This window comes from Micromys minutus (assembly GCF_963924665.1).
Source record: "Micromys minutus genome assembly, chromosome: 3".
Classification (NCBI taxonomy): domain Eukaryota; kingdom Metazoa; phylum Chordata; class Mammalia; order Rodentia; family Muridae; genus Micromys; species Micromys minutus.
Window position 1 is genome coordinate 80,461,480 of NC_137972.1, and position 25,845 is coordinate 80,487,324.

Genomic DNA, 25,845 nt, shown 5'->3' on the forward strand with positions numbered 1-25,845 from the left:
TGGATGGCCTCTGCTTCTCTACCCTGCCCCCCTTCCCCCCACCTCTGCTTCCCTCTTAACTCCCCTCCCTATGCCCTGAATAAAATCTATTCTGTACAAAAAAAAAAAACCGAATCAAGTACAAGCAGGGGGAAGAACCAGGGATGGTGGTGCTTTCCTGTAATCTCAGCACTTGGTGAAATGAAGAGTTAGTGGCCAGTCTGGGCAGCCTAGCAGGACTTGTACAGAGCAAAGAAAAAGTTAAAACTACCTCCTACCTCAAATGTAGGAAGGGACTAATAGTGATAAGAACAGGTATAAATTACATAGAAAATAAACGACAACACAAGTGATCAACAGACTCAAGTTGGTCATTAGAAAAATGTCAGGTAAGGGCCAGCGAGGTGGCTCAGCAGGCGGAGGTGCTGGCTGCACAGACCTTATATTTGAGGTCACTCCTTGGAACTTGTGGAAAGACAGAACTGACTCCATAAAGTGTCATCTGACCTCCACACAAATCATGCACCCATGTCTGCATACACACTCAGACAAACAAAAAGTCAAAGTAAGCCTTAACACTAGACAACTGAAAACAAGAAAGAACCCAAATATACGGTTATAGAAATGTAGAAGATACAGTAGAAATTCCAATTATTATTAAAAGGAAAATTGAGGTATTTTGTTCTATCATGTAGTTATCCATTTGTTCCAAAGTCATTTGCTAGAAGAATTCTCTTCCAGCTGAATTCCTTTCAGTTAGTTGAACACCATTGTTCAGATACTTTCTAGACTGAAAGTCCAGAAACTGTTACACCAAGATATCTGAAACATTGTGCTGATACCATATACTGTAGCTTTATAGCCTAGGTCTCTAAATCAGATAGGTTAAATAGTCTCACTTTATTTTCTACTTACTTTGGTTTCAGGTTTCTGGCTGTCTATATGAAGTTTAGAGTCTGTCTATTAGGGTTAGAGAAATGGCTCAGTGAATAAGAGCACTTGCTATGAGAGTAAGAAGACCTGAGTTCAAATCCCCAGCACCACGTAAAGCCAGGCATGGCCACACACGGCACTGTTTTAATACAATAAGGTGTAGAGCAATAGATAAAGACACCCAGCATTCTCCTCTGGTCCCCACATGCATGCACACAGGTATACATTCCATCACACACACTCTCAAATACTCTCAAAATACTAATACAAAGAATCTCCTTAGTAATTTTTCTCAAAGTGCCTGTTGGAATTTTGGTGGAGTATGTATAGACTCCTAGCTAAGTTTGGGAAGAACTGGCTGTTTGGTCTTTGATCTATAAACTTATGTCCATCTGTTTAAATCTTTAATTTTCCATGGTATTTTGTATTTTTCATTGTACAAATTTGCTCTGCATTATTTCTGAAAAGTATCTAAGTATTGAATATACAAGTATTGTCATAAATAATCTAAAACATTTTACAGGTAAATGATGAAACTTACGAGAATACAGCAGTGTTGCTGCATACAGAATCAATGTATAAAGTTAATTGTATGCCCATCGCAAACAGAAACTATCATTTATAAACTATAGACTTAATCCCTTAAGACTATGGTCTTAAAAACTATAATACAAGTCATTAAGAAGACTTAGGGTAGAGATCACAGGTAGAGTGCTTGCCCTGCCTCCAGTTTGACACCTAGCCCTGGAAAAAACACTAAAGTGCTTAGGAATAAATGTAAGAGAAGATGGATAGAAATAAGTCTAAGATCACAACACAAGTTCCTCTCATGACATGCAGATTTTTGTAAAGCTACAGTACATAAGGCAGTGTGGCATCAGTGGGAGAATGTAGAGAGCCTACAAAGTGACTCTTGCACGTAAGGGGATGTGGCATATAATGAACAAGGGTGGCAGTGTGAGCCCCCAGGGAAAACATTCAGTTTAATGAGTAATCATGTGACAGTTAGCTACCCAAAAGATAAAAATTATATTTTAATCTTTCAGAAAACACAATAAGAAATTTCTTGTAGATTAAATAAGAAAAGCCCTTTAAAATTATTAGAAAGATATAACCCAGTGTGTGTATGTGCATATGGCTATGTCACATAATGCATATGCCCTAGTGGGTAGGAGTTGTCCCCTGAAACTGGAGATAGGGATGGTTTAAGCTACCGTGTAGGAATCAAACCTGGGTCCTCTGAAAGAGCAGTAAGCTCTTAATTGAGCCATCTCTCTAACCCTCATATATACTTCTGTTAAAACTAGTAAAGATGAATAAGTAAAGCTATTTACATACTAATGAAAAATATGCTGAGTGTGAGCAGTTGTAAAAGGTAAAATTGTGATATCATTTATATAAAATTTACAGAGTGAAATAGAAATCATGTTTGTATTTTATACATAAAAGGCAAATATAAATCTAAACTACCTGTGAGGGGGTGGGTGGGAAAAGATGGAATGGGGCTTTAACTGTGTCTGCAATGTCTGATTTCTTTTAGATGTTGAAGCAGCTATAGCTATTAACAAGAATTTAATTTTGATTCTTTTCTAGTTGAAAAGTTAATATTTTCAAATTAACAACAAAACTTTAGAAAGAAAAAAACGGGGGTGGAGGGGCAAGCCTTCTCTATCACCCAACTCCCATGGCATAAGGTGTCTGCTAAAGTCTAGACTGTACATACGGCACATAGCCCTGTGCATGCTCTGACTCTCCTGTCTGCAGAGTTGGAATTGGGCCTTATACCATGCATCTTGTCTTACAGGTTGTTACATGCTGCCTCACCTGATAATAACGAATCCTCCAAAACTGAAAGTGAACTAACACACTGCCTGTCTGAGCTTTACCAGAGAAGATCTCACGAAGAGTCTACTGTAGTTAATCAAGAACGCAGCAGAAAGAAACGTATGCACAAAGAAAGCCTGTTTTCTGTGGCAGTCTTGTCTTTCTTCTGAGACTATACATTTTATTTATTTATTTATTTATTTATTTATTTATTTATTTATTTTGTTTTGTTTTTGTTTTTCAAGATAGGGTTTTCTGTGTGGAGCTCTGGTTGTCCCCTAGACTCACTTTGTAGACCAGGCTGCCCTTGGACTCACAAAGATCCACCTACTTCTGCCTTCTCAGTGCCAGGATTAATTTATGCACCTAACCTGGCCAGGAATGTATATTTTAAAAGACTATTATTCTTTCTAAAAAAGAAACAGAAGCTTGAATAAGATTGAAATGGAAACTAAAGGCAAATTTTCATATTTCATATCTTTAAATAATTATATTAGTTCAATATGGATTAAATCACTGATGTTCTTCCTAATGAATTGAGCATTCTCATTTTGATTATAATAAGGGTATCAATACAGCTTTAAAAAAATATATTAACAAATATTTGCTCAAAAGTTTCTTTGCCTCCCCAACTCCCGTGCCAGGAACCTAACCCAGAGCATCAGACATGTTAGTCACTGCTTTGCTCCTGAACAGTATCCCCAGCCAGACTGTAATCATTCTGCTTCACTCGTGTTGAACATGGAGTGTTTTCAATTTCTGTCACTACAATACTGCAGTATGTACCATGAGTAATGATGATACACACTGCAGTATATGAGTACATACATACATGTATATGAGGAAATCTGAGATTTCCTTCATAAGGTTTCTGTGTTAAAGAGTATGAAAATTGGCTTTTGAGTAGATTGCTAAATTGTTTGAAAAAAGGCATGAACCTAGTATGCATGAACTATGAGCTCTGTCCCTAGCACTGCAAAGAAGAAAAGTCTCACCACTCTTGACTACTGGGCAACACTAAATTGAGTGTCTTCGGTATTGGCTTTGTGTAAAAATCATTGAGATGGGACTGGAGAGACAGCTCAGCAGCTAAGAGTGCTAGTTGCTTTTGCAGAGGACCCAGGATTACTTCCCAGCACCCACATAGCGGCACACAGGCATCTATAACTCTAGTTCCAGGGAATCCAGTGCCCTCCTCTTATCTCCCTGGGTATCATTAAAAAAAAAAAAAAAAAAAAAAAAAAGATTGTTGAGATATTTAGTTCTAAGCTTCAGTAAAAGGAGCCTGTTTACTACTCTGTATTGTAGGTTGAAACAGACAAAAGAACTACCTGCTTTAGATAATCTCTGAAAGAAGATATTTCTTTCCAGTATTCTTTCATAGTATTTGGAAACTGTAGTTCTTGATTCCATAGAAGTGCAACTTGACTTTTCTTTCCATGCTGTTTTGGTAGGTGGTATCCCTCGAACTCCAGTGAGACAGAAGATGAATACCATGTCCCGCTCCTTAAAGATGCTGAATGTGGCGAGGCTAAATGTAAAGGCTCAGAAGTTATATCCAGATGGTAGTCCAGACATGGCTGTGGAAAAAGGGCTCCAAAAGACTGTCATTGGCAGAACAGCAGACAAATTGGAAGACAGGGGAAGAATATTAAGAAGCTCTAAACTTAAAGGTATTCATTCATCCTCGAGCATTTGGTGTCTGTGTTATTATATAAGAGGGCTGGAGGCTGGGGAATCTATCCCAGTTGATAGAGTGCTTGCCTAGCATTCATGAAATCCTTGGGTTGATTCCCCAGAACCACATAAAACTTAGCATGATGGTTCACACACATGATCTTAGCACTAGGAGACAGAGGCAAGAGGATCAGAATTTTGGTGTCATCACATCTATGTAATAAGTTTGAGGCCAGCTGGGCTATATGAAACCTCATGTAAATAAATGTACAAATAAATACAATGAAATATGGGGAGGAGAGAGGAAAAATAGATTGAGATTTTTGAGAAGTTGAAGACTAGATTTCAACCTGAGTTGTTGTTCCTTAAGAGCCATTCACCTTTAAATTTTTTTAATTTAATTAATTTATTTTATTGAACTAAGGTCTCATGTAGTCCAAGCTGTCTTCAAACTGTCTATGTAGCTGGCTTTGAACTCCTAACCCTACTGCCTCCACCTCCCTAGTGCTAGGATTTCAGACATGTGTTACCGTGCCCAGTAGAATCTTTCATTGCACTGGAGCTTGCTGAGAGAGTAGGCTGGCTGGCTAGTGAGCCCTAAGGATCTGCCTGTCCACTCCCCAATAACTGGATTAGAAGTGTGGTCCACTACATCTGGCTTTTTAAAATGCTGGTGCTGGGAGATCGGGTCCCCATAGCTTGCAATTGAGCCATGCTATTGAGTTTTAAGTAATTTCCCGCTCCCCCCCTTTTTTAAAATAATTTTTTACAATATTTTTATTTTGTATTTATATGTGCACATACATATGTACATGTTAATGGTGTTCACATAGAGGTCAGAGGACAGCTCATGGGAGCTCGTCCTCTCTATCCACCTTGTGGGTCCTAGAGATCATACTTAGGTTGGAAGCAGGCACGCTTAGCTGTGGATCCTCTTACTAGCCTGTTACTGAGTTTAAGAACATTTTGTACATTTTGGATAATGGGACTTTATCTGCCATCCATTGTAAATATTTTTTCTCCAAATCTATGGCTTATCTTTTATACTTTTGTCAGTATATTGGTAGAACATTAGAACTTAATTTATTTTTAGTTGGTTAGGTGTTTGAGGTTTTGTTTGTTTGTTTGCTTGTTTTAAATCTTAGGTAGATTTAATCTCAAGCCTATTATGTGGCTGAGTCTTGCCTTCAACTTGTATCCCTCCTTTCTCCAGAACACCTAGATTTCTTTGTTATTTTATTGTAGTCTGAGACCTTTTCTTTTCAAATTGTGACTGACTCATGTTGATTAATCTGGAGCATAACAGGTTGTGTCTGAAGCTAATATCCCATTTGTGTGTTCAGTTCTAGCACCATTCGTTGCTCTTATTCAGTGTATCACCTTTGTTCTTTGTTAAAGGTCAGGTGACTGCTAGGCCCTGTGGAATGTTTACATCATCTGACATGTATACACTACATGCCTAGTGTCAGCCATGGCCATCCAGTCATAATTAGATTTATCCTTATATGATGCATGGAGTTGATCTGAATATGATAACCAAATATTATTTTTTCCCTACAGAATTTAAAACTGAAGAGGAGCTTCTGGCTTACATACATGACAACTACCAAAAGACTGTGGCTACAGGAGAAATCACATTGTATTCATGTGCTCAAAATATGGTCTCAACCATTAAAATTTTCCTAAAGTCAAAGGATACCAAGGAATTAGAAGTAAGAAAGTCTAAATAATACTGCTGTAGATGTAGTGTATGTTGGTGGGTTTAGTGCACATACTTTAAAGAATTTCCATTACACTGCACATGATTGAAAAATGATGAATAGGCTGGAGAGATGGCTCTGGTTAAAAGCACTGCTTTCTAGAGGACCCAGAAGTGCTGAGTAGAGGATTGGGTACAATGTTAGGTTTTGGAATGTGAACCTGATAAACTGAAGGCCAGAAATTCAAATGGACTCTGTCCTAATGAGATTGCTGTCATTTGTGTTGTGTGTTAGCTATATGAATTAAACTAATGGTTTTAACTCTAGCTGCTCTTCAGAATGACTTTGCTATTGTTGATTTTGTTTATCTGTTTATTTTTGTGTATGTGAGTATTTTGTCTACATGTATGTCTGCGTATTATGTGCACTGAGTCCCCTGGAACTAGAGTTACAGACATTTATTTGTTAACTACTGTGTGGTTGCTGGGAATCAAACCTGGGTCCTCTGGAAGAGCAGAAAGTGCTCTTCATTGCCAAGCCCTGTTGGTTTTTGTTGTTATTTTATTTCTAAAGATTTATTTATTTATTTATTTATTTATTTATTTATTTATTTAATATAAGTACACTGTTGCTGTCTTCAGACACACCAAAAGGGATATCAGATCCCATTACAGATGGTTGTGAGCCACCATGTTGTTGCTGGGGATTGAACTCAGAACCTCTGGCAGAACAGTCAGTGCTCTTAACTGCTGAACCATTTCTCCAGACCCCTGTTGTTTTGTTTGTAATGCTAGTGTTTGGTCCTTCTATACTGACAGACTAACTCTAGGTCTGTTTGTATTTGGGACTTGGACATATATTTGTTTTTAAAGTGCCTACATAACTTTAACTGTTTTGCAAACCACTGTTTTAGAATACCTTATTGCCTTTATTCATATTTAATGGCAAAAGTTGGGCTCTTTCTCTATAGTGGACCAGAGATGTTTACAGTTATCACTATTTTGTGGACTTTCTATTTTAAAAGTAAGTGTATATAGCTGGGTGTGGTGGCGCACTCCTTGCACTCCTTTTAATTCCTGCGCTTGGGAGACAGATTGGGTGGGTCCTTTGTGAGTTGTTCAAGGCCAGCACGATCTACAAGTTAAGTTCCAGGTTATCCAGGGTGAGACAGAGAGAAGTATGTGGTACATACATATGTGTGTGAGTGCTTGCAGAGTCCAGAAGAAGGTGTCCTCAAGAGCTGAATTACAAATGGTTGTGAGGACACATGCTTCACTATGTTCATAGCAGCCTTATTTATAATAGCCAGGAGCTGGAAAGAACCCAGATGTCCTTTAACAGAGAAATAGATACAGAAATCATGGTACACACATGGAATACTACTCAGCTCTTAAAAACAATGACTTCATGAAGTTCTTAGGTAAATGGATAGATCTAGAAAATATCCTTAGTGAGGTGGTTACCCATCACAAAAGTACACCCATGGTATGTACTCACTGGTAAGTGGATATTAGCCCAAAAGCTTGGAATACCCAAGATAAAAAATTCACAGACCACATGAAACTCAAAAAGAAGGATGACCAAAGTGCGGATGCTTCAGTCCTTCTTAGAAGGGGGAACAAAAATTTTCTCAGGAGGAAATATGGAGACAAAGCTTGGATCAGCGACTGAAGGAAAGGCTGTCCAGAGACTGCCCCACCTGGGGGATCCAGCCCATATTCAGCCACCAAACCCAAACAGTATTGCTGATGCCAAGACGTGTATGCTGACAGGAGCCTGATACAGCTGTCTCCTAAGAGGCTCTGCCAGAGCATAACAAATACAGAGGTGGATGCTTACAGCCAACCATAGAACTGAGAACGGGGTTCTTAATGGAGGAAGAATTGAAGAAGTTGAAGGGGTTTGCAACCCCACAAGAACAACAGTACCAACCAACCAGAGCTCCCAGATATTAAACCACTATCCAAAGAGTACACATGGACGGACCCATGGCTGCAGCTGCACATGTAGCAGAGGATGGCCTTGTTGGGAATCTATGGGAGGAGAGGCCCTTGGTCCTGCTAAGGCTTGATGCTGCAGTTTAGGGGAATGTCAAGGCGGGGAGGGGGAAGGGTGGAGTGGGTGGGTGAACACCCTCATAGAAGCAGGGGGAGAGTGATGGGATAGGGAATATGGAGGGGAATCCAAGAAAGGGGGTAACATTTGAAATGCAAATAAAATATATCCAATTTAAAAAAATGGTTGTGAGCAGTCTAACAGTGCTGCCAGCAATATCTGCTCTTAACCCTAACCACTGAGCCATCTGTACAGCTCAAGTAACCTTCCCTTAACAGTCAAGTATAAAGGCTTGCTTGTCTACTTCTTTAAAACCATGTTCTCTTTAAGATATCAAAGGAAAACATAAGTAAGTTTTCTACTTAATTACTTTGTATTTGCAGGTGAACTGCCTGAATCATATGAACAGTAACCTCTTAAAAACCAGCAAGACCCTCCGACAAAACCTAAGGGGAAAGATGGATAAAGAAGACAAAGTCAGAGAGTAAGAAACCACTTTGTTTATTCTCACTATTAATCTTTTGTCATGATCTTTATGGAGTTCTGAGGCGCAGTTGGAGTCACCTGTATTTAGAGAAAGCATTGAATTCTACTGGACTCATTTCCCTTTATCCCTTCCTTCCTTTTTTTTTTTTTTTTTTTTTTAAGAAAAAAAAGACTATTATAGAGCTCAGCTGGTCTCAGACTTGCTATTTAACTGAGGTTGGTCTTGAATTCCTTATCCCCTACATCTTCCTCATCTGTATTGTGATTCACCATTCTCAGTTAATTTAGTGCTGGGAATCAAATGCACAGCCTCAGGCATGCTAGGCAAGCCCTTCACCAACTGAGTTATTTTTTTCCTCTTTTTCAGTACTGGAGATTGAATCCAGGGCTTTTCATATGGTTGGCATATGCTTTAACATTGATTTACATTTTCAGTTCTTTGTCATTGTTTTTTATATTAATGGATCTTTGCTCTAAGAAAGAGTTTGACTAATACTAGTCACAGGAGATGTGACAGATGCTTTGTTTCCTCCAGATGCCAGCTTCAGGTATTTCTTCGGCTGGAGATGTGTGAGCAGTGCCCCTCAGTACTGGAACGTACAGATGAGGTGGAGCAGGTGGTGGAGGAGGTAAGCCCGTGGCTGCTGCCCTGAGCATTCGCTCCTGCTCTCAGCTTTCCAGCAGAGCTTCTGGTAACTTTCTGCAATCGCTTTCAGGTGACAGATTTGCTTCGTATGGTGTGTCTCACTAAGGACTCAGCATACCTGTCAGAGTTTCTGGAGGAGATTTTGAGATTGTAAGTACTGGCTTAGTTTTAAAAACTTGTTTGCTTTTGTTTTTTAACAACTATACATGGTGTTATCTTAGAATTATAAGGTTATAAGGGTGTTTTTTTTTCATGCTGGGTGCAGGGATAGAGGGATGATATAGTAACTCAGTTCTGTCTATCCAATATATTCCACAGGTATATTGACTCCATCCCCGGGACAATTGGACAACTTTACCATAGCCTGGGGTTAAAGATTCCTCAGAAGCTGGCTGCAGTCCTTCCTACAGAATTCTTTAGTGATGATTCTATGACTCAAGAGAGCATGTCACCACCTCCCTCATCAAGCACTCACAGATCAGTGTCGGCCATTACGGAGTCTGAGCAGCTGGAGGAGCTTCGTACCAGATCAGCCAAGAAGAGAAGGTAGGAGGCGAGGTACCGGAGTCAAGTTCAGAGTAGTAAGTTTGAACAGTCTTGTCTTTGTCCATCGAATGTACTAAGTCAGAATCAAGGCAAAAACTCTCTGGAGTTCCCTCCAAGTAGCATTATACACTTTATATTTTTTCCTTGAGGAATATGTGGTATTTACTTTGGTTTACAAAAAACCCTCTATTGTCTACAAAGGTTGTCTAAGAGCCAGGAACCTGTTGTGAGATAAGATTAGGGCTTTGGTTACTTAGAACATTTCCTTTGCTGCCTTTTATTGCTTATTAACTAGCTGAGTCTGTAGCCATGTTTTGTAACTCAGGACTTCTTATAAATATAGGCCAAGCTCAAGATAACTAACTAGCATTTATTAAATGACGTATTTAGATGCTGATTTCACTCAAACCTAACTACATATTTACTCTGTTGGTATGTTCTCTATTTTCTATTTTTAAAAGGAAAAATGCACTAATAAGACATAAAAGTATTGCAGAGATTTCCCAGACTCTTCGACAAATTGAAGTCCCCAAAGTATCCAAGAGAGCTGCTAGAAATGTAAGTAGTCACCCATAGACCGGGGGTTAACTGTTACTCCTGTTAACTGGGGTTGACAGTGCAGAGGGACAGTGATGTTTCCTGTTAGGAAGTCACCTTATCTCAAATGGCATTTCAGAGTTTTTGGATTTTGGAGTATTTATATATATAGAGTATTGACAATAAAAATCAAAAACAAAAGCAATCTTTGGGGGTTAGAGAGATGGCTCAGTGGTTAGGAGTACTGGCTGCTCTTCCAGAGGTCCTGAGTTCAATTCTCGGCAACCACGTGGAACTCAAGAACATCTATAAAGGGATCTGATGCCCTCTTCTGGCTTGTGGGTATACATGAAGACTGCATACTCTACATTAAAAAGATAATGTAGAAGTATTTAAATGTTTAATGAGATTGTTGAGATGGCTTATATCAGCTGCTCTTTCAAAGGAACCAGACTTGATTCCTAGCACCCACATGGCAAGTCACAACTGTCTGACTAGATTCAGGGGATTCAACACCTTCACACAGACATACTTGCAGACAAAGCACTAATACACATAAAATAAATCATTTTTTAAAAAAGACTGGTTTGATGGTACACACCTTTAATCCTGGCACTTGGGTGACAGGTACCGGAAGATTGTTGTGTCTGAGCCATTCTAATCTATAGAACAAATTCCAGGATAGCCATGGCTATGCAGGCTAATCCTGTATCCAAAAAGCCAGGGATTGGGGACATGTTTAGTTGGTGTTTGCCATGCATATAAAACACCTAGCATGGTAGCACATACTTGTGATCTACCACTGGGGAGACAGAGTTCTTCTCTTCTTCCTTAGGTTTGCTGGACAGCTACTTCAGATCAGTAAGAGACCCTATCTCAAAAACAAATGTCACCAGGTGCTGATGGTGCGTGCCTTTAATCCCAGTATTTAGGTGGCAGAAGCAGGCAAATCTCTGAGTTTGAGGCCAGCCTGGTGTACAGAACAAGTTCCAGAACATCCAGGACTACACAGAGAAACCCTGTCTGGAAAACAAAAATGTGGATGGCACTTAAAAGAATGATACCTTAAGTTATTCTCTGGTGCTCACATACACACATGTGGACCTGTCCCTACACAAATACACATATCTGTGAGCAAACAAACACTAAGACTATGATATTCATAGTAAAGTAAAAGCTAGGAATGGGGGCTAGAGGTAGATGGCTCAGAGGTAGGAGTACTTACTTTCAGTGGCTCCAGTGGTTGCTTTCACAACCACACTTGGACACTGGGAAAGCTCACAGCCACCTGTAACTCCAGCACCGGTATCACAGTCTTCAGTCTCTAAGGGCATCTGCACTTGTATGCACTATCTCCCACAAAGATACTTTTCAATATGTTACATTTCATTTCAGTAGCAAGTTGGGGGGGGGGGCTGGCCATTGACATGAAGCCTGGTGGTAATTGGTTTTTTTGTGGCAGCACATGATATTCCTGTGCAGGGAAACAAAGCAGTGTACCTCGAGTCTGCTAAGTAAGTGTAAGTAACATCATGCTGAGGAAAGATAGGAGACTCAAGATGCAGTGACACTTTGGAACATGAACAGTTTGAGGAGAGGCCAAGTCTGAGCTGGAGCTGGCTTCAGCAGCATCCTCACTGTGGTGGTGGCTGCTCCTGTTTAGACTTCACTTAGCATGGGAGGCAGCTTTCTTTTAGAGGTCACAGTATTTACTTTCTTACCACACTTTACCTGAATAAAATAAGATGCCAGTCTTATAGACCTTGCAGTCATGACTAAAGGACAGGAAATCCAAAAGCAGAGGAACAGAAGCTGGGAGAACTCTGCTATCACCAGGTTTTATAGTGATTTACACTTTCTAGCCGTCTTTGAATATTTATTTATTTATTTTAGATTTTCCAAGGCAGACATGGTTTAGAATGTGATGACACATTTCTTTAGATCCAGCACTCAGGAGACAGAGGATCTCTGAGCTTAAGGATGGCCTGACCCACATAATAATTTCCAGAACAGCCAAGACTACATAGTATGACCCAACAACAAAACCAGAGCAGACTTATGGGGATGAGGATCTGATTTTGATTAAAGGCTATATCTCATGCTAGTTGGTAGCATAAATAATGACAGTTGTTGAATTGAAGGGTTAGATACTAAATTTGTATATAAGAAATTTGAGAGATTTTATTTTTTTGAGAGTTTCTTTATGTAGCTCTTACTGTCCTGCAGCTTTTTAGACCAGTTTTGGTTTTTCAAGACAGGCTTTCTCTGTGTGTTCTTGGCTGTCCTGGAACTTGATTTGTAGACCAGGCCCTGAACTTACAGAGATCCACCTGCCTCTGCCTCTGCCTCTGCCTTCTGAGTGCTATGATTAAAGTCAATTGCAACTGCCACTAGGCTGGGGTCTTTGAAAGGTCAGTATAGTTAAGGAAGCAGGGAATTGGTATTGTAAATGTAGCATTTGTTAATTATGTAAATCACATTCATGTATATTAATTTCTTTGCATATATTAATTTCTAAAGATTAGAATGATTGAAGAAAGGTTTGGATCCCATCCTAGTACCTTCTACATACAATCTCTTGGGTTTTTGTTTTCTTCTTTCTTTCTTTCTTTCTTTCTTTCTTTCTTTCTTTCTTTCTTTCTTTCTTTCTTTCTTTTAAATGTGTATGGGTGTTTTGTCTGTGTGCATGGAAGTGTACCACGAGAATGCCTAGTGCTTATAAAGACCAGAAGAGGATATCATACTCTGGCACTAAAGTTATAGACACTTGTGAGTGGCATTATGGGAGATGATAATTGAACCTGAGTCCTCTCCAAGAGCAGCTAATAATGTTAGCCACTGAGCCAAAACTCTCCAGCCTCTGTTTACTTTGTTAAGTGGAAGACAGGGTTGGTAAATAAGGTTAACTGACAAAGGGTTGACTAAAAAGTTGATAATATGTATTTATACAGAAAAGGCAAGTCATGAATTATTTACTTGCTTGTTTGATTGCTTACTTAATGTGTACAGGTATTTTGCCTGCAAGTCTGTCTGCACATTTATTCCTGGTTCCCAAAGAGGACATTAGGTCTGTTAGGCCTGAAGTTAAAAACAGTTGTAAGTTGCTGGGTGGGTACTGGGAGTCAAACTCAGGACCTCTGGAAGAACAGTCAGTGTTCTTAACCACTGAGCCATCTCTCAGCCCATTCTGTTTTCTAAACAGGAGTTGATCCAGATTTTGTGTATTTTAGTCCCTCTTGTTGAACTCATTTTCATAGTTGTGATCGAGATCATTATAGAAAATGTTACTAATAAATATAACTAATGACTACTATATGTAGTCTTCCAGAAAGACAAGTTTTTCTCTGATGCAGGCCTCTAATCCCAGGACAGGGAGCACTGAGGCAGGTGGAATGCAAATTCAAAGCTTTCCGAATGTGTTCACAAGACTAACCCGAGCAACCTAGTGAGACTCAGTCTCAAAGTAAGACCTAACAGGGCTAGGGTGTTACTCAGTAGAGGAGTCCTTGCCTACCATGTTTCAGGACCCTGGGTTCAATTCCCAGTGCTATTTATATTTAAAAAAAAAAAAAAAATATTATGAGAAATGGCATGATTGTAATAGCAACAGACTAACTGGAGAGATGGCTCAGTGGTTAGGAGCTATGTAGGACCTGGGTTCAATTCCCAGCACCCACATGGTAGCTCAGAGCTGTTCATGATTCCAGTTCCAGGGGGATTCAGTGCCTTCTGACCTCTGAGCATGTACCTGGTACACATACAAACATGCAGGCAAAACACTCATACACACATAAATAAATAAATCTTAAGAAAAAAAAGCAAATTGAGAAAAATCCTGAAAAATGATTCCCTTATTTATATGCATATGGAATTTACTCTCTTGATTCCTTTACTAGGCTAATAAGCCAAAAGTAGTTTGATGCAGAAGCATTAAAAAACCCAGTGTCCTAATCAATCTTTCCCCTTTTAATGGCTATAGAATATATGTGTGGTCATCACCAAAATGTTGAAACCATGTTACTCAAACAGTGTCTCTTCTCTATACTAGTTATATATATATTCTGTTGTATATAATCCTAGACCCTTTTCTGTGTATTTCTAAAATGGACATCAACAGCTTGTTTATAATGTACCCACATTTATGTATGTAGCCAGCCCGGACTACATAGAGAATCTCTTGTTTTTAATGAAAGAAAACAAAAGATTTAAGTTACTGTGCTTACTCTTCTGAATTTTACGTGAACGCACACACAGGTCACATATCTCTATCTGGTGGTATACACTAGTGTTCTATCTGCTTTCATATTCTCTCTCTCTCTCTCTCTTTTTTTTTTTCTATTTATTTTATTTGAGTACACTGTTGCTGTGCTCAGACACACCAGAAGAGGGCATCAGATCTCATTTTAGATGGTTGTGAGCCACCATGTGGTTGCTGGGAATTGAACTCAGGACCTCTGGAAGAGCAGTCAGTGCTCTTAACCACTGAGCCATCTCTCCAGCCTCATATTCTCTTTGATTGGGTGATTTCCCTGTCTCACTTTTTATGTGCATTCCCAGTGCTTGTTACTCTGTAGAGGAAAGTCTTTGGAACCTGGCCTTCAGTGTATTTCACTGTGTGTGCTGTGCATCTCTCTGAATTGCCTCCCTATTCAGAGGGTCTCAGGTAGAACTGTTAGCTTTTTATCTTGAATGAGTACCTGTTGATCCTCATTTCTCATCTCCAGGAGAACTCCCACCCGGCTTCCGCACAGCTGCCGCTCCCAAGGAAAGACACGGTACAGGGTATGTTTTGTTTTCTCAACATCTAGTCTGGATGGACAAATTTATTATGATTGGATGTATTTAATGTTACAGCTCTGTATCATGATTGGTAAAAAAATACAAATTTAATGTTTTAGGGGACAAGATAGTTCATAAAGCCTCAAAATACTAGTAAATAACTGACCTAAAATATTTTAAAGTGTCATTATCATGGAATCTAAAATTAGAAAAATGACAAGGTAAAAAAAGAGAGAGGCAGTGGAGCTATTTTAGGCAAAAGGAGCTTAAGTATGTTGGCCAAAGTACATTTCTTAAGTTAACTTTTTCTTTCCTTTTTACAATTGAAGTGTAATTTTATCACTTTTCTCCTGCCTTTTCCACTCTATTCCTGATCATGAGCCCTCCCATCCCTTTGGAAGTCATGGTCTCTTTTTCTTTGTTATTGTTGCATTTGTGTGTGTGCAACACACATCTAAACATACACATACACAGTGTGTTTAGTTTTGCTTATATGCATATGGTTTCAGGACTGACCCCCTGGGATTAGGTAGCCAATGACGGGTTCATACCTGTGGGTGACTGGTCTCAAGTTCATAATGTATTTTCTGGGTTTGTTTGTTTTTTGGTTTTTGGGGTTTTTTTGCCACTAGAAATATTAAATTTATTTATTATACATTTATTTTGTTTTTATTGGCTATGCTTTGTTTACATTTTTAAATAGTTTTATTGGATATTCTCTGTATTTACATTTCAATTTTTTAAAAGATTTATATATTTATTACATAAGTACACTGTAGCTGTCTTCAGACACCAGAAGAGGGCATCAGATCCCATTACAGATGGTTGTGAGCCACCATGTGGTTGCTGGGATTTGAACTCAGGACCTCTGAAGAGCAGCCATTGCTCTTAAGCTCTGAGTCATCTCTCCAGCCCGTGTTTTGTTTTGTTTTAAGAGCAGCGTACATTATTTAGTTCTGGCTGCTTGGCACTATTATGTAAGCCAGGCTGTCCCTGGAGTCATGGGTATCTGTCCGTGTCTGCTCTGCTCAAGGATTAACAAATAGAAACATTTAATACATTTCTAGGGGAAAATATTAAATTCATTATTAGAAAAAATACTGCAAAAAAAAAATGTTGAAGTTTAGATGATGGCTTCACTGCTGAACTCTACCCAGCATTTAAACATAAACACGCCAGCGTGGATTGTTTCAGTTGATAATTCTGGACAGTTCATTGAGGAATTAATTACTTTGAACAATGATGTTGAGATAACTATATCCACAAGCAAAAAATGGTGGGGGGAGGGGGGCTGGAGGCTCACCACTGACTGCTCTTCCAGAGGTCCTGAATCCAATTTCTGTAACCACATGGTGACTCACAACCATCTGTAATGGGATTTGATGCCCTCTTCTGTGTCTGAGCACAGCTACAGTGTACTCATAAATCTTTAGAAGAATGATGCTGGGGCACTACCTCATTCTAAAGTCTATGTAAAAACTTTTAGAACCTGTAAGGTCAGTGGTTTTGAGGTCCCCGGGAATGTGCTACCAAGTGACTTTCCTAAGCAGCTCTGTTTGGGTCTGGCATACTCGGGTTGACACCAACATAAGATTTTTGTCTCCCATCTCTCCCTCTCTGCTTTCAGAAGTGACAAAAGTCCGAAGAAACCTCTTCAACCAGGAAATGCTTTCTCCTTCAAAGAGGGGGCTGAAAAAGGGGCTACCTCGAAGCCATTCTGTGTCAACTTTGGAGAGTCTAGACCATAAACAGGACAAGCTCAAGAAGACCAAAAGCAGTACATTTCAGGGTAACTATACAAAAGAGTTTGTAACAAATCTGCTGGTGGCATTGTGCCCATTTCTATCCTCAAATTAGTAATTGAGTCTTTCTGATTTTTCTTGACTGGTTTAGCTAAAGGTTTGCAAATCTTATTGATCATTTGAGAAAAGTTGAACTTTTTCCCCATTGACATTTGGACCTCACTTTCCTTCTCTCTCTACTTACTTTGGGTTTTAGTTTGTTTGCTTTTCTTTTTTAAACATTTTTTATTTATTATTACTATTTTTTTTCTGTTGGTTTTATTTGGTGTGGACAGTAAGGTATTTCATTATGGATCTCTTTGGGGTCATCTTTCTTGGAGTCCATTAAACTTGAGTGGTTAGGTCCATGTCTTTCATCTGATTAAGGAAGTTTCTTCAGTAATGTTTTCTGTCTCTTTGTCTTTTCACCTAGAATTCCCATGAGGCACGTGGTAGTATGCATGCTGCTGTAATGGACCACATGCCTCAGTCTCGCTTCAGTTTTTGTTTTGTTTTGTTTTGTTTTTTTCCCCTTTTTTCTGGTCAGGCAGTTTAATTTTGGATGACTTTTTTTGACATTCATTGATGTTCAGACCTATGATTAAATCCCTTAATATTGGATTTCTTGTTCCAGCTGTATTTTTGTTTTTGTTGTTCTAAGTAAGTCTCATTTAGCCTAGGCTAACCACAGGTTTGCTATATGACCTTTGATTTCTTTCTCTCTTCTTTTCCTTCTTTTTCAAATTATTTTTATCTTTTGGAATTTTTTAATTAAAATATAGTTACATCATTTTCTCCTCCCTTTCTTCCCTCCAGCCCCTCCCATATTCCCCCCTCACTCCCTCTCAGATTCATGGTCTCCATTTCTTTAGTTATTATCATTACATATGTGTAGATACATATGCACATAAATATAAATACAACTTGATGAGTTTGTTTAGTGTTGCTTGTTGTGAGTTTAGGGCTGAACACTTGGTATCAGATAGCCAGCTCTGAGGCAACTAACTCCCTGGTGGAGACTTAAGTCTCTCTCTCAGCGGTCATTAGTTGCCAGTAGTACTAGGCCTCTCTAGGGCTGCGAGATTTCCCCTTCTGTGTTAGCATGTCTGTTGATATTGTCATTATTCGGGATTTTTCATGCATCCATATGGCTGGCTGCCTTCCTTCCCTCCTTCCCTCCTTCCTTCCCTTCCTTCCCTCCTCCCTCCCTCCCTCCTTCCCTCCTCCCTCCCTCCCTCCTTCCCTCCTCCCTCCCTCCCTCCCTTCCTTCCCTCCTCCCTTCCTCCCTCCCTTCCTTCCCTCCTCCCTCCCTCCCTCCCTTCCTTCCCTCCTCCCTCCCTCCCTCCCTCCTCCCTCCCTCCCTCCCTCCCTCCCTTCCTTCCCTCCCTCCCTCCTCCCTCCCTCCCTCCCTTCCTTCCCTCCTTCCTTTCTTTCTTAAAGCAAACTTGCTTGTAGACCAGACTGGTCTTAAGTAAGACCATGTTTGGCCCCTTAAATTTTTTTTTTTTTAATCTATGGGTTTATAAGCTCATTGAGCATATTTAGACAACTTGTTAAAACATTTCTATAATTTCAGGGTCTAAGCTATTTTGGGGCTGGTTTCTGCTAGTTTTTTTTTCTTTTCTTTTCTTTTTTTGTTGTTGTTTTTTCTTTTTTCTGTTAATGGGAAATTAACATCCTATATTGTTTGCACCCTTTTGGTTTTTGTTATGAGCTAGCTATTGACAATTAATAATGAAGTAGCTGTGTTGACTGGACTCCAGCCCTCAGAGGTTACTGACACTTGCTTTTGGAGATATGTAGCGATCTACTTGTAGTTTTTTCCAACCTACTATTTTGTAAAACATTCCCTGTTGTGTGTAACACTGAAATTTTTATCTTTTATCATTGTGTACCAGCAATTCATAAATGTCTGGGTTCAAAACGGATTAGAAAAAGCTGCACCTAACCCTTTAAGTCTACTGATAGGGTGCTAAAGAGATAGCCCAGTGCTTTAGAGCACTTCTTGCTTTTCCAGAGGACCTGCTCCCATGTTGAGTGGCTTACTACCATCTCTTACCCCAGCTCCTGGGAGATCTGATGCCTCTAGACACCACCAGCAACAGTACTCACATGCACACAAGCACTGAAAAATTAACAATCAATCTACTGATAGATGCTGTGAATCAAAGCCATTGCTGTTTGAAGGCTGAAGCTGATCCAGTGTCTAGCCATCTCACAGGGATTTTTAAAATATTGACATTGACTTATGTCTGAGATCCACCTCTGTCTAAGACATTCATCAGGCAGGCTTGTGTCATTTTTTATCAGGCTGATGAACTGCTGTATTCTGTTGAGCCCTAAAGGCTTAGAATCTAGCTTAGAGTTTAGCATCCTCTCTAGCTAGGTAATAAGCCTCATATAAGCTCAGATACTACCCTTTCCCTTGCTATTGCCTGAGAAGGTTGAGTGAGTCAACACTGTCTTTGCATCTTAGGTTATCACAAACTGCTGACTAAGAGTGTGGCCGAGACCCCAGTCCACAAGCAAATCTCCAGGAGGCTACTCCACAGACAAATCAAGGGCAGGTGAGGAACAGCCCTAGCAAATCTCTTCATACTTCCAGGCTACCCTCTGCACCCTCTCACAGGCATCTCTGTGCCTTCTCTTGAATGTCTTGGCTAATTCTTAACCTGTTGCTTATATTTTATTGACAGTCAAACAGTATACACTATTCCACTATTTCATTAGGCATAATTATTTTAAGACTTATGCATGTTGCCAATGTCAATCCACTACTTTTTATTATTGATCAGTATTTCATTAAATAGATCTTCTGCATTCTCCTGTTGGCAGGAAAGGTGAGTCCTTTTTCCTGACAGGGAAGGTTGGAGATCCAGCTAACCTTTGATAGAGGTACAGATGTAGTTTGTTTTTCTGTAGCACTAGTTGGACTAGGCTAATTTCTGTTCCTTTCCCATCTCTCTGGGAGTAAATGTTGTCTTAACCTTTTGGTATCTGTGGTGTCAGCTTCTCCAGCACCCAATCTAAGATGTAAGCAGCAAAAACAAAACCCAGGCAGCTCAGGTCCTCAGTTGGACTGTCTTTCTTTCCACGTCTCAATACAAATGGGGGAAATGCATCTACTATATATTGTCACAAGTCCACCTGGTAATGGAGATTTTACACACTTGTGAACGTTACAGGATAATTGTGAGAAGTGAAAGTGTCAGTCAGAAGTCCTTGACAAGCTGACAGACATTGAAGCTTTCGACAGAAGTGTAACCATTACTGCTGGAACCTTTTTTTTTTTAATGCAATAATGGACAAAAAAAAAAAAAAACACTTCTACTTTAAGTTAATTTTGATATCATCAAAATACTTTGTACAATAAAAGCATTCTAAGCTGGTTAAGAGCATAGTCTATTACAGAGGACCTGAGTTCAGTTTCAACGATCCAGTACCCATGTAGAGTAATTCATACCAGCCTTTAAATCTAATATTAAAAAGTTTTAACCCTCTTACTCTCCATAATTCTATATATTTAGAGCATAGCTTGGTGATAGTGTACAGTCTTAGCTTGTGCAAAATTCGTGGTTCAGTTCCCATTATTCACACACAAAAGTCACAATAATTGTGGATGTAAGGACTTACCAATGCCAATATTGTCACATCCAGATACTTTCATAATCTTGTTAGTTGAGATATTTTTTATCTTTAATGTGTTTTGTTGTTGCCTTTTATATTTTAATATTTTAAGAGAGGGAGAGAGAAAGAGAGAGAGAGAGAGAGAGAGAGAGAGAGAGAGAGAGAGAAAGAGAGAAAGTACTTGCGTCACAGTGTATGTGGAGATTGTCATGTGGGTCTGGAGATAGAACTCAGGTTGTTGGGCTTAGCACAAGCACCTTACTCCCTGAGCCAGACCACCCAGTCATGTCTTTAGTGTGTGAGTAATGAGTGCATTCACTATGTTCTGGTTGCTCTTTTTAAGGTCCTCTGATCCTGGTCCTGATATCCGTGTAGTTGAAGAGTCTCCTGAGAAAGAGGATGGTGAGTGCATCCTTTTGCTGTATTTGATCTAGTTTCTCCAAAAGTGTTCCTGTGTTTGTCACACAGCATATTTTCAAATGGTTTGCAGAAATATGCTTATAGAAAACCTAGTTGCACTGGGCATGGTAGCACTGCCTTAATCCCAGCTCCAGCACTTTGGAGAGGCATTTGCAGGTGGCTCTCTGTGAGTCCAAGGCAAGCCTGGTCTACATAGAAAGTCCCAGAGCAAGCATAGGTAGAGAGGAGAGAGAACCTGTCAAAGCAAACAAACAAACCTAGAGTTCTGTTTTGTATGAAAATCACACTATTTGTACTTTTTTGTTCTCTCTGTCATGCTTCAAGGTGACCATTTATGAAACTTGTAAAACAAACAAGCTCATGGGTTGGTCTTTTATCCTGGTGGGACTGTATGTCAGTCTCTTGTAGATTCTTCAGAAACACTTCAGATTGTTGAGTCTGGTCACAGAACAATGCCTGCTTAGGCACCATGGGAAGATGCTAAGTCTGAAGGTGCTCCTCTTTAACTGCTCTGCTTCTGGTTTTGCAGAAATGAATTTGAGAAGAAGTCCTCGAATCAAGCAATTGTCATTTAGCAGAACAAATTCTGGTTCCTTCTATTCTGTATCTCAGCCAAAGTCTCGAAGTGTGCAAAGAATCCACTCATTCCAGCAGAAGTCAGGTAATGAGGCCTGGCTGTCAAGCACGGGTCTGTTGACTTGGTGGAATGTTTTTAGGAAAAAGAAGTATACCATTTGGGAGTGCAAGTCTTGAGGAAGAATTAAATGTTGTTTTTGACTTGCAGACCAAAGAGAAAATTTTCCAGTTCAAAGTATTCGGTCTCCTAAAACACTTCTGTTTGGAGCATTGTCTGAGGTACCCAGCTCCTCCAAGAAGGGTTCAGACCGAATTAAGAGGTCCTCAAGAAGCATGTTGGATTCTGAAATATCTACAGCTTATGAGGTATAAAAGGCTTTTATGTTTAAAATGGTGCAGTGTTGGGGAACATAGAAACATGGCTGAGGAATCAAGTGTCCAGTAGAAAATGAAAACCGGGGATCTGTAGAGAATAAAAGGTCAGGGGTACGGTGGCGTGGGACACACCTTTAATCCTAGTACTTGAGGCAGAGGCAGGAAAATCTCTAATTGTGAGCCCAGCCTGGTCTATATAGTGAATTCCCTGACAGCCAGGCTACACAGAGAAAACCTATCTCAAAAGAAACCAAAAAAGCCTGGGTGGCCATATGAGTGGTTACTGGGAACGTGGGAGCTTAAAGCAGCAAGCAGGCTTGGCTGAGGTCAAGGCAGCAGGGAAGAGATAGAGGTGTTCTTGACTTCCATGGTTGCATCTACCATGTGTGATCACTGCAGAGGCTTTTCTAGTTTGTACCTTCCATCCAATCTCATTTGACTGCCCATCACTGTTCAAAACCTGGTAGTTGCTCTTTGTGTCTCTTTCAGGACAAAGCCACTGAGTGAATTCCAGCCTGTCTTATTTACAGACTTGTGCTCACCACACTAGTCCCAGCCCCACTTAGTTCTACCTAGAATGTTTTATCAGCCATCCTTAATTTGGATCAAACTGGTCTTTCTGAAAGGTCCATCTGCCATCTAGCCTTGCTAAAGCAAAGTTTGTGTTCAGAAATGATTATCTTGGTTTGAAAGTACTGAAACTGCTTCATTGTTAGAGGATGCCACAGAGCTACATGACCAAGGCCAGTCTCCCTAGGGCAGTCTTCCATGTTCTCAGGGGTTCCCCAAGTTCATGTGCTTGCCTGAGGCTTCCCCACTTGATAAAATCCCCTCTGCCCCACTTTTCTAGTTTACTTTCTTCCCTTACAGATGCCCATTCTTTTTTTCTATTAGTACTTATTAATTCTCGTGTGTGTGTGTGTGTGTGTGTGTGTGTGTGTGTGTGTGTGTGTGTGTGTGACATATGCATATGTCATAGCACACATGTGTGTGTCAGAGGGGAGTTCTGTGGAGTTAGTCTTTTGTTGCTACCTTTATGAGGGATCCAGGGATCAAACTTAAGTTGCCAGTCTTACATGGGAAGCCCTTTTGTCTACTGAGCTATTCTGTTGGCCCCAGAATGGCATCCATTCTTTTTTGTATTTTTTTTTTTTTTTGCATCCATTCTTTATGCCTGGTTCATAAGTCATTTTTTCCTTGTCCCTCAGTTGGGTTCACAGCCTCCTTTGCTCCTGTGTGCTATACCTCACTGAACACAAAAACCTATTAGACTGGGCTTCCCTTGAGACCGGTAGTCTAGTAGTGTTATAGAAACATAGGTATTTGACTTCCCCATTTCGTAGAGGTTTTAGCTACATTGTTAATAAAAAGGAGGGGAATTTTTGGTTTGGGAGTGGCCTTTCTAAGTTGTTGTTGTTGTTGTTATGCCTATGTATATGCCTTTGTATATTTTGTATATTCTGCTCTTGCCTCCCAACCCCACCCCTTTTGATCCTAGGAAAAGTGTACCAGTAAAATCTGAGTATGTTTCGGAGAGGGACCAGGTCACTCTTCTAGTTTTCAACTTAGAATTATTCTTTCAGCTGACTTTAAATCTCCTGTTTGGTTTTCTAATGGTCTTAAACTTTAAGACAATCAGTAGAGAATATGGATTATAATAGTCAAGCTCTGAAATAAGCTCTTTTTTTTTCTTTTCAGACTCCCAAAAAGAGTAACCAAAAATCTCCAAGCTTTTCTAAAACGACACCAAGAAGGTTCCCTCGTACAGCACAGACCTTACTGTACACTCCAGAAAGACCACAAAACTCCTCTACAGAAATAGCATCAGCTGAGGGGCCCATTTCTGAAGCAGTCATAAAAACCCCCTCCTCACACAGTTACAACTCACCATTTGCCTCAAAAGTCACTCCTCAAAAGAGAGCCTCCCCAGCAAAAGAAGAGACTTCTCCCCTCACAAAGCAACCCAGCATATCTAGAGAGTCGGGTGTCCAACAGCCTCAATGCTTGTCAGACTGTGCCTGGCTACACTCAGTGCATTCCAGTCCAGAAGGTCCTTATTGCCCGGCAACCCCACCTTCTTTGGCTGTCCAGGCCAGGAGTCAGTGTCTGACCCCTGTAAGGTACTCCTTCATAACCCCTCCACGCACAGCTCTTGCTGGCACATCCAAACATCTGGAGCACCAACAGGTCCCTCTCCCCAGAGCCTCTCAGGCACAAGAACCTCCTCAGAAACTGGAGGAGAAAGCTCTCAAAATCCCAAAGAAACCAGCAGACAAAAGTACTTTACCTCTTTCTCCAAAGGAACATTTTATTTCTCCTAGATGTGATGTCTCCCCGCATCAGCCTAGGAACTCTTTGTCAGCCTCCCCTTCTCCTGGAGAACTGAATTGGAAAGAACACCAGACATCACCCAGTGTAACTACATCTGTCTCTTGTTCTGTTCCTTCAACTCCTCCCAGAACCCCACAGAGAACGATCTGCCCCATACTCCCTTCTCCACCATTTAAGCTTCGGAGACTATGGAGAAAGAAGTCCTGTCCTCCTCAGGACTTTCCAGAGTGCCAGCATGGAGACTCTGCAGCTCCAGTGCTTGACACAGCTACCAGCCCAGGGTCTGTCACAGGCTCTAGAGAGGAGCAGTCTCAATCTTCTGAAGGGCAGAGTTACCTGGGCACTGATTTCAAGAGTGACTGGCATGTATCCTCTCCTGTGTTCATTGCAAGTGACACAGAGTACCTTCCTCTGATTGATGAAGCCCAACTCCATAGGCTTGAAAGCCAAGAGGTAAAAAGTGGCATCTTGCCAGGGGAAGAAGGTGAGGAACCAGAGACCAGCACTGCTGACGAGCCTCCCTCTGTGTCTGACCCTGGGATTCTACCTGCTCCTTCCTCTGTGCCAAGCTCCCCTGCGCTGCTGTCCTACACCCTGTGCTGCACAGCAGACAGAAAGCAGAGGCAAGATGCTGCTCAGCAGGAGAGTCCCCGAGCCTCAGAGGCCACTGGCAGCCCTCAGAACTATGAAGTTGAGGTAGAGATGCAAGCTTCTGGCCTTCCCAAGCTCCGAATTAAAAAAATAGACCCTGGAGTTCTTTTGGAAGCTGAGGCCCCAGGAAAGGAAACCCTCCTGGGAGAGGAGGGTGCCCACCCTGCACTCTGCATGCCGAAGGCCAGTAAGCCCTCTGGTAGAACTGAGCACACTTACTTATCACCCCCTTGTCTCCGCCCCTCACACAGCACACCTGGCAAGAGTGGGGGTCAAACCTTCATCTGCCAGTCTTGTACTCCTTCCCGCTGCCCACCCAGTACCCCCTCTCCATTTCAAGCAGATGCTGGGGTTTCTTGGACACCATCCCCTAAGCAAAGTGGGAAGACAACTCCTGAAATTATCAAAGACTGGCCCCGAAGGAAGAGGGCAGTGGACTGCAGTGCTGGACCCTCAGCTGGGAGAGGCGAGGCCAGTGTGGACCTTCCTGGGTCTTCGTCACTGCTTGAGCCTGAGGGAAAAGAGGAAAGCCTTGAACAAGACCTCTCTAAGATTCTCGTCTTGGAGGATTTTGAACTAGAGGGGGTGTGTCAATTGCCAGACCAGTCACCTCCCAAGGACAGTGTGTCTATGGCCGAGGAAACCTGGGGACAGTTTGGATTAGGCAGAAAGAGATTCTTGTCTGCGAAGGAAGAATCTGAATACAAAGTCAAAAGGGCCTATGATTCCCTGAGTGAGGATCCCCAGGCTAGCAAGCATAAAGAGTGCTCTCCACGTTGGAGCACACCACCGGTCCCTTCTGTAGGGGACGATGAGGTGTTTGTTTCTGGTGAGTTTATTTTACAAACCAATGTGGTATGGCTTTTATTGGGTGAGGTGTTTGGAGCTTTGGGTGGCCTGGATCTTGTGGGACTACACTTAA

The 25,845-nt window shown here is 40.8% G+C and overlaps 1 protein-coding gene across 1 annotated transcript in view; it reads left to right on the plus strand.

The window, feature by feature from the left end:
• The window catches only part of TICRR (TOPBP1 interacting checkpoint and replication regulator), a gene marked incomplete at both ends in the record, with an annotated part of 38,692 nt that overhangs the window by 11,945 nt on the left and 902 nt on the right, over positions 1 to 25,845 (plus strand). The window contains 15 exons of the mRNA XM_080914288.1: positions 2,717 to 2,856; positions 4,191 to 4,409; positions 5,974 to 6,125; positions 8,552 to 8,652; positions 9,190 to 9,283; positions 9,371 to 9,450; positions 9,619 to 9,846; positions 10,308 to 10,404; positions 15,108 to 15,165; positions 16,790 to 16,951; positions 19,420 to 19,510; positions 20,914 to 20,972; positions 21,520 to 21,651; positions 21,775 to 21,932; positions 23,640 to 25,752. Of these exons, the coding sequence (XP_080770414.1) occupies positions 2,717 to 2,856; positions 4,191 to 4,409; positions 5,974 to 6,125; positions 8,552 to 8,652; positions 9,190 to 9,283; positions 9,371 to 9,450; positions 9,619 to 9,846; positions 10,308 to 10,404; positions 15,108 to 15,165; positions 16,790 to 16,951; positions 19,420 to 19,510; positions 20,914 to 20,972; positions 21,520 to 21,651; positions 21,775 to 21,932; positions 23,640 to 25,752 (3,884 nt within the window). The remainder of the gene's footprint in view (positions 1 to 2,716; positions 2,857 to 4,190; positions 4,410 to 5,973; positions 6,126 to 8,551; positions 8,653 to 9,189; positions 9,284 to 9,370; positions 9,451 to 9,618; positions 9,847 to 10,307; positions 10,405 to 15,107; positions 15,166 to 16,789; positions 16,952 to 19,419; positions 19,511 to 20,913; positions 20,973 to 21,519; positions 21,652 to 21,774; positions 21,933 to 23,639; positions 25,753 to 25,845) is intronic.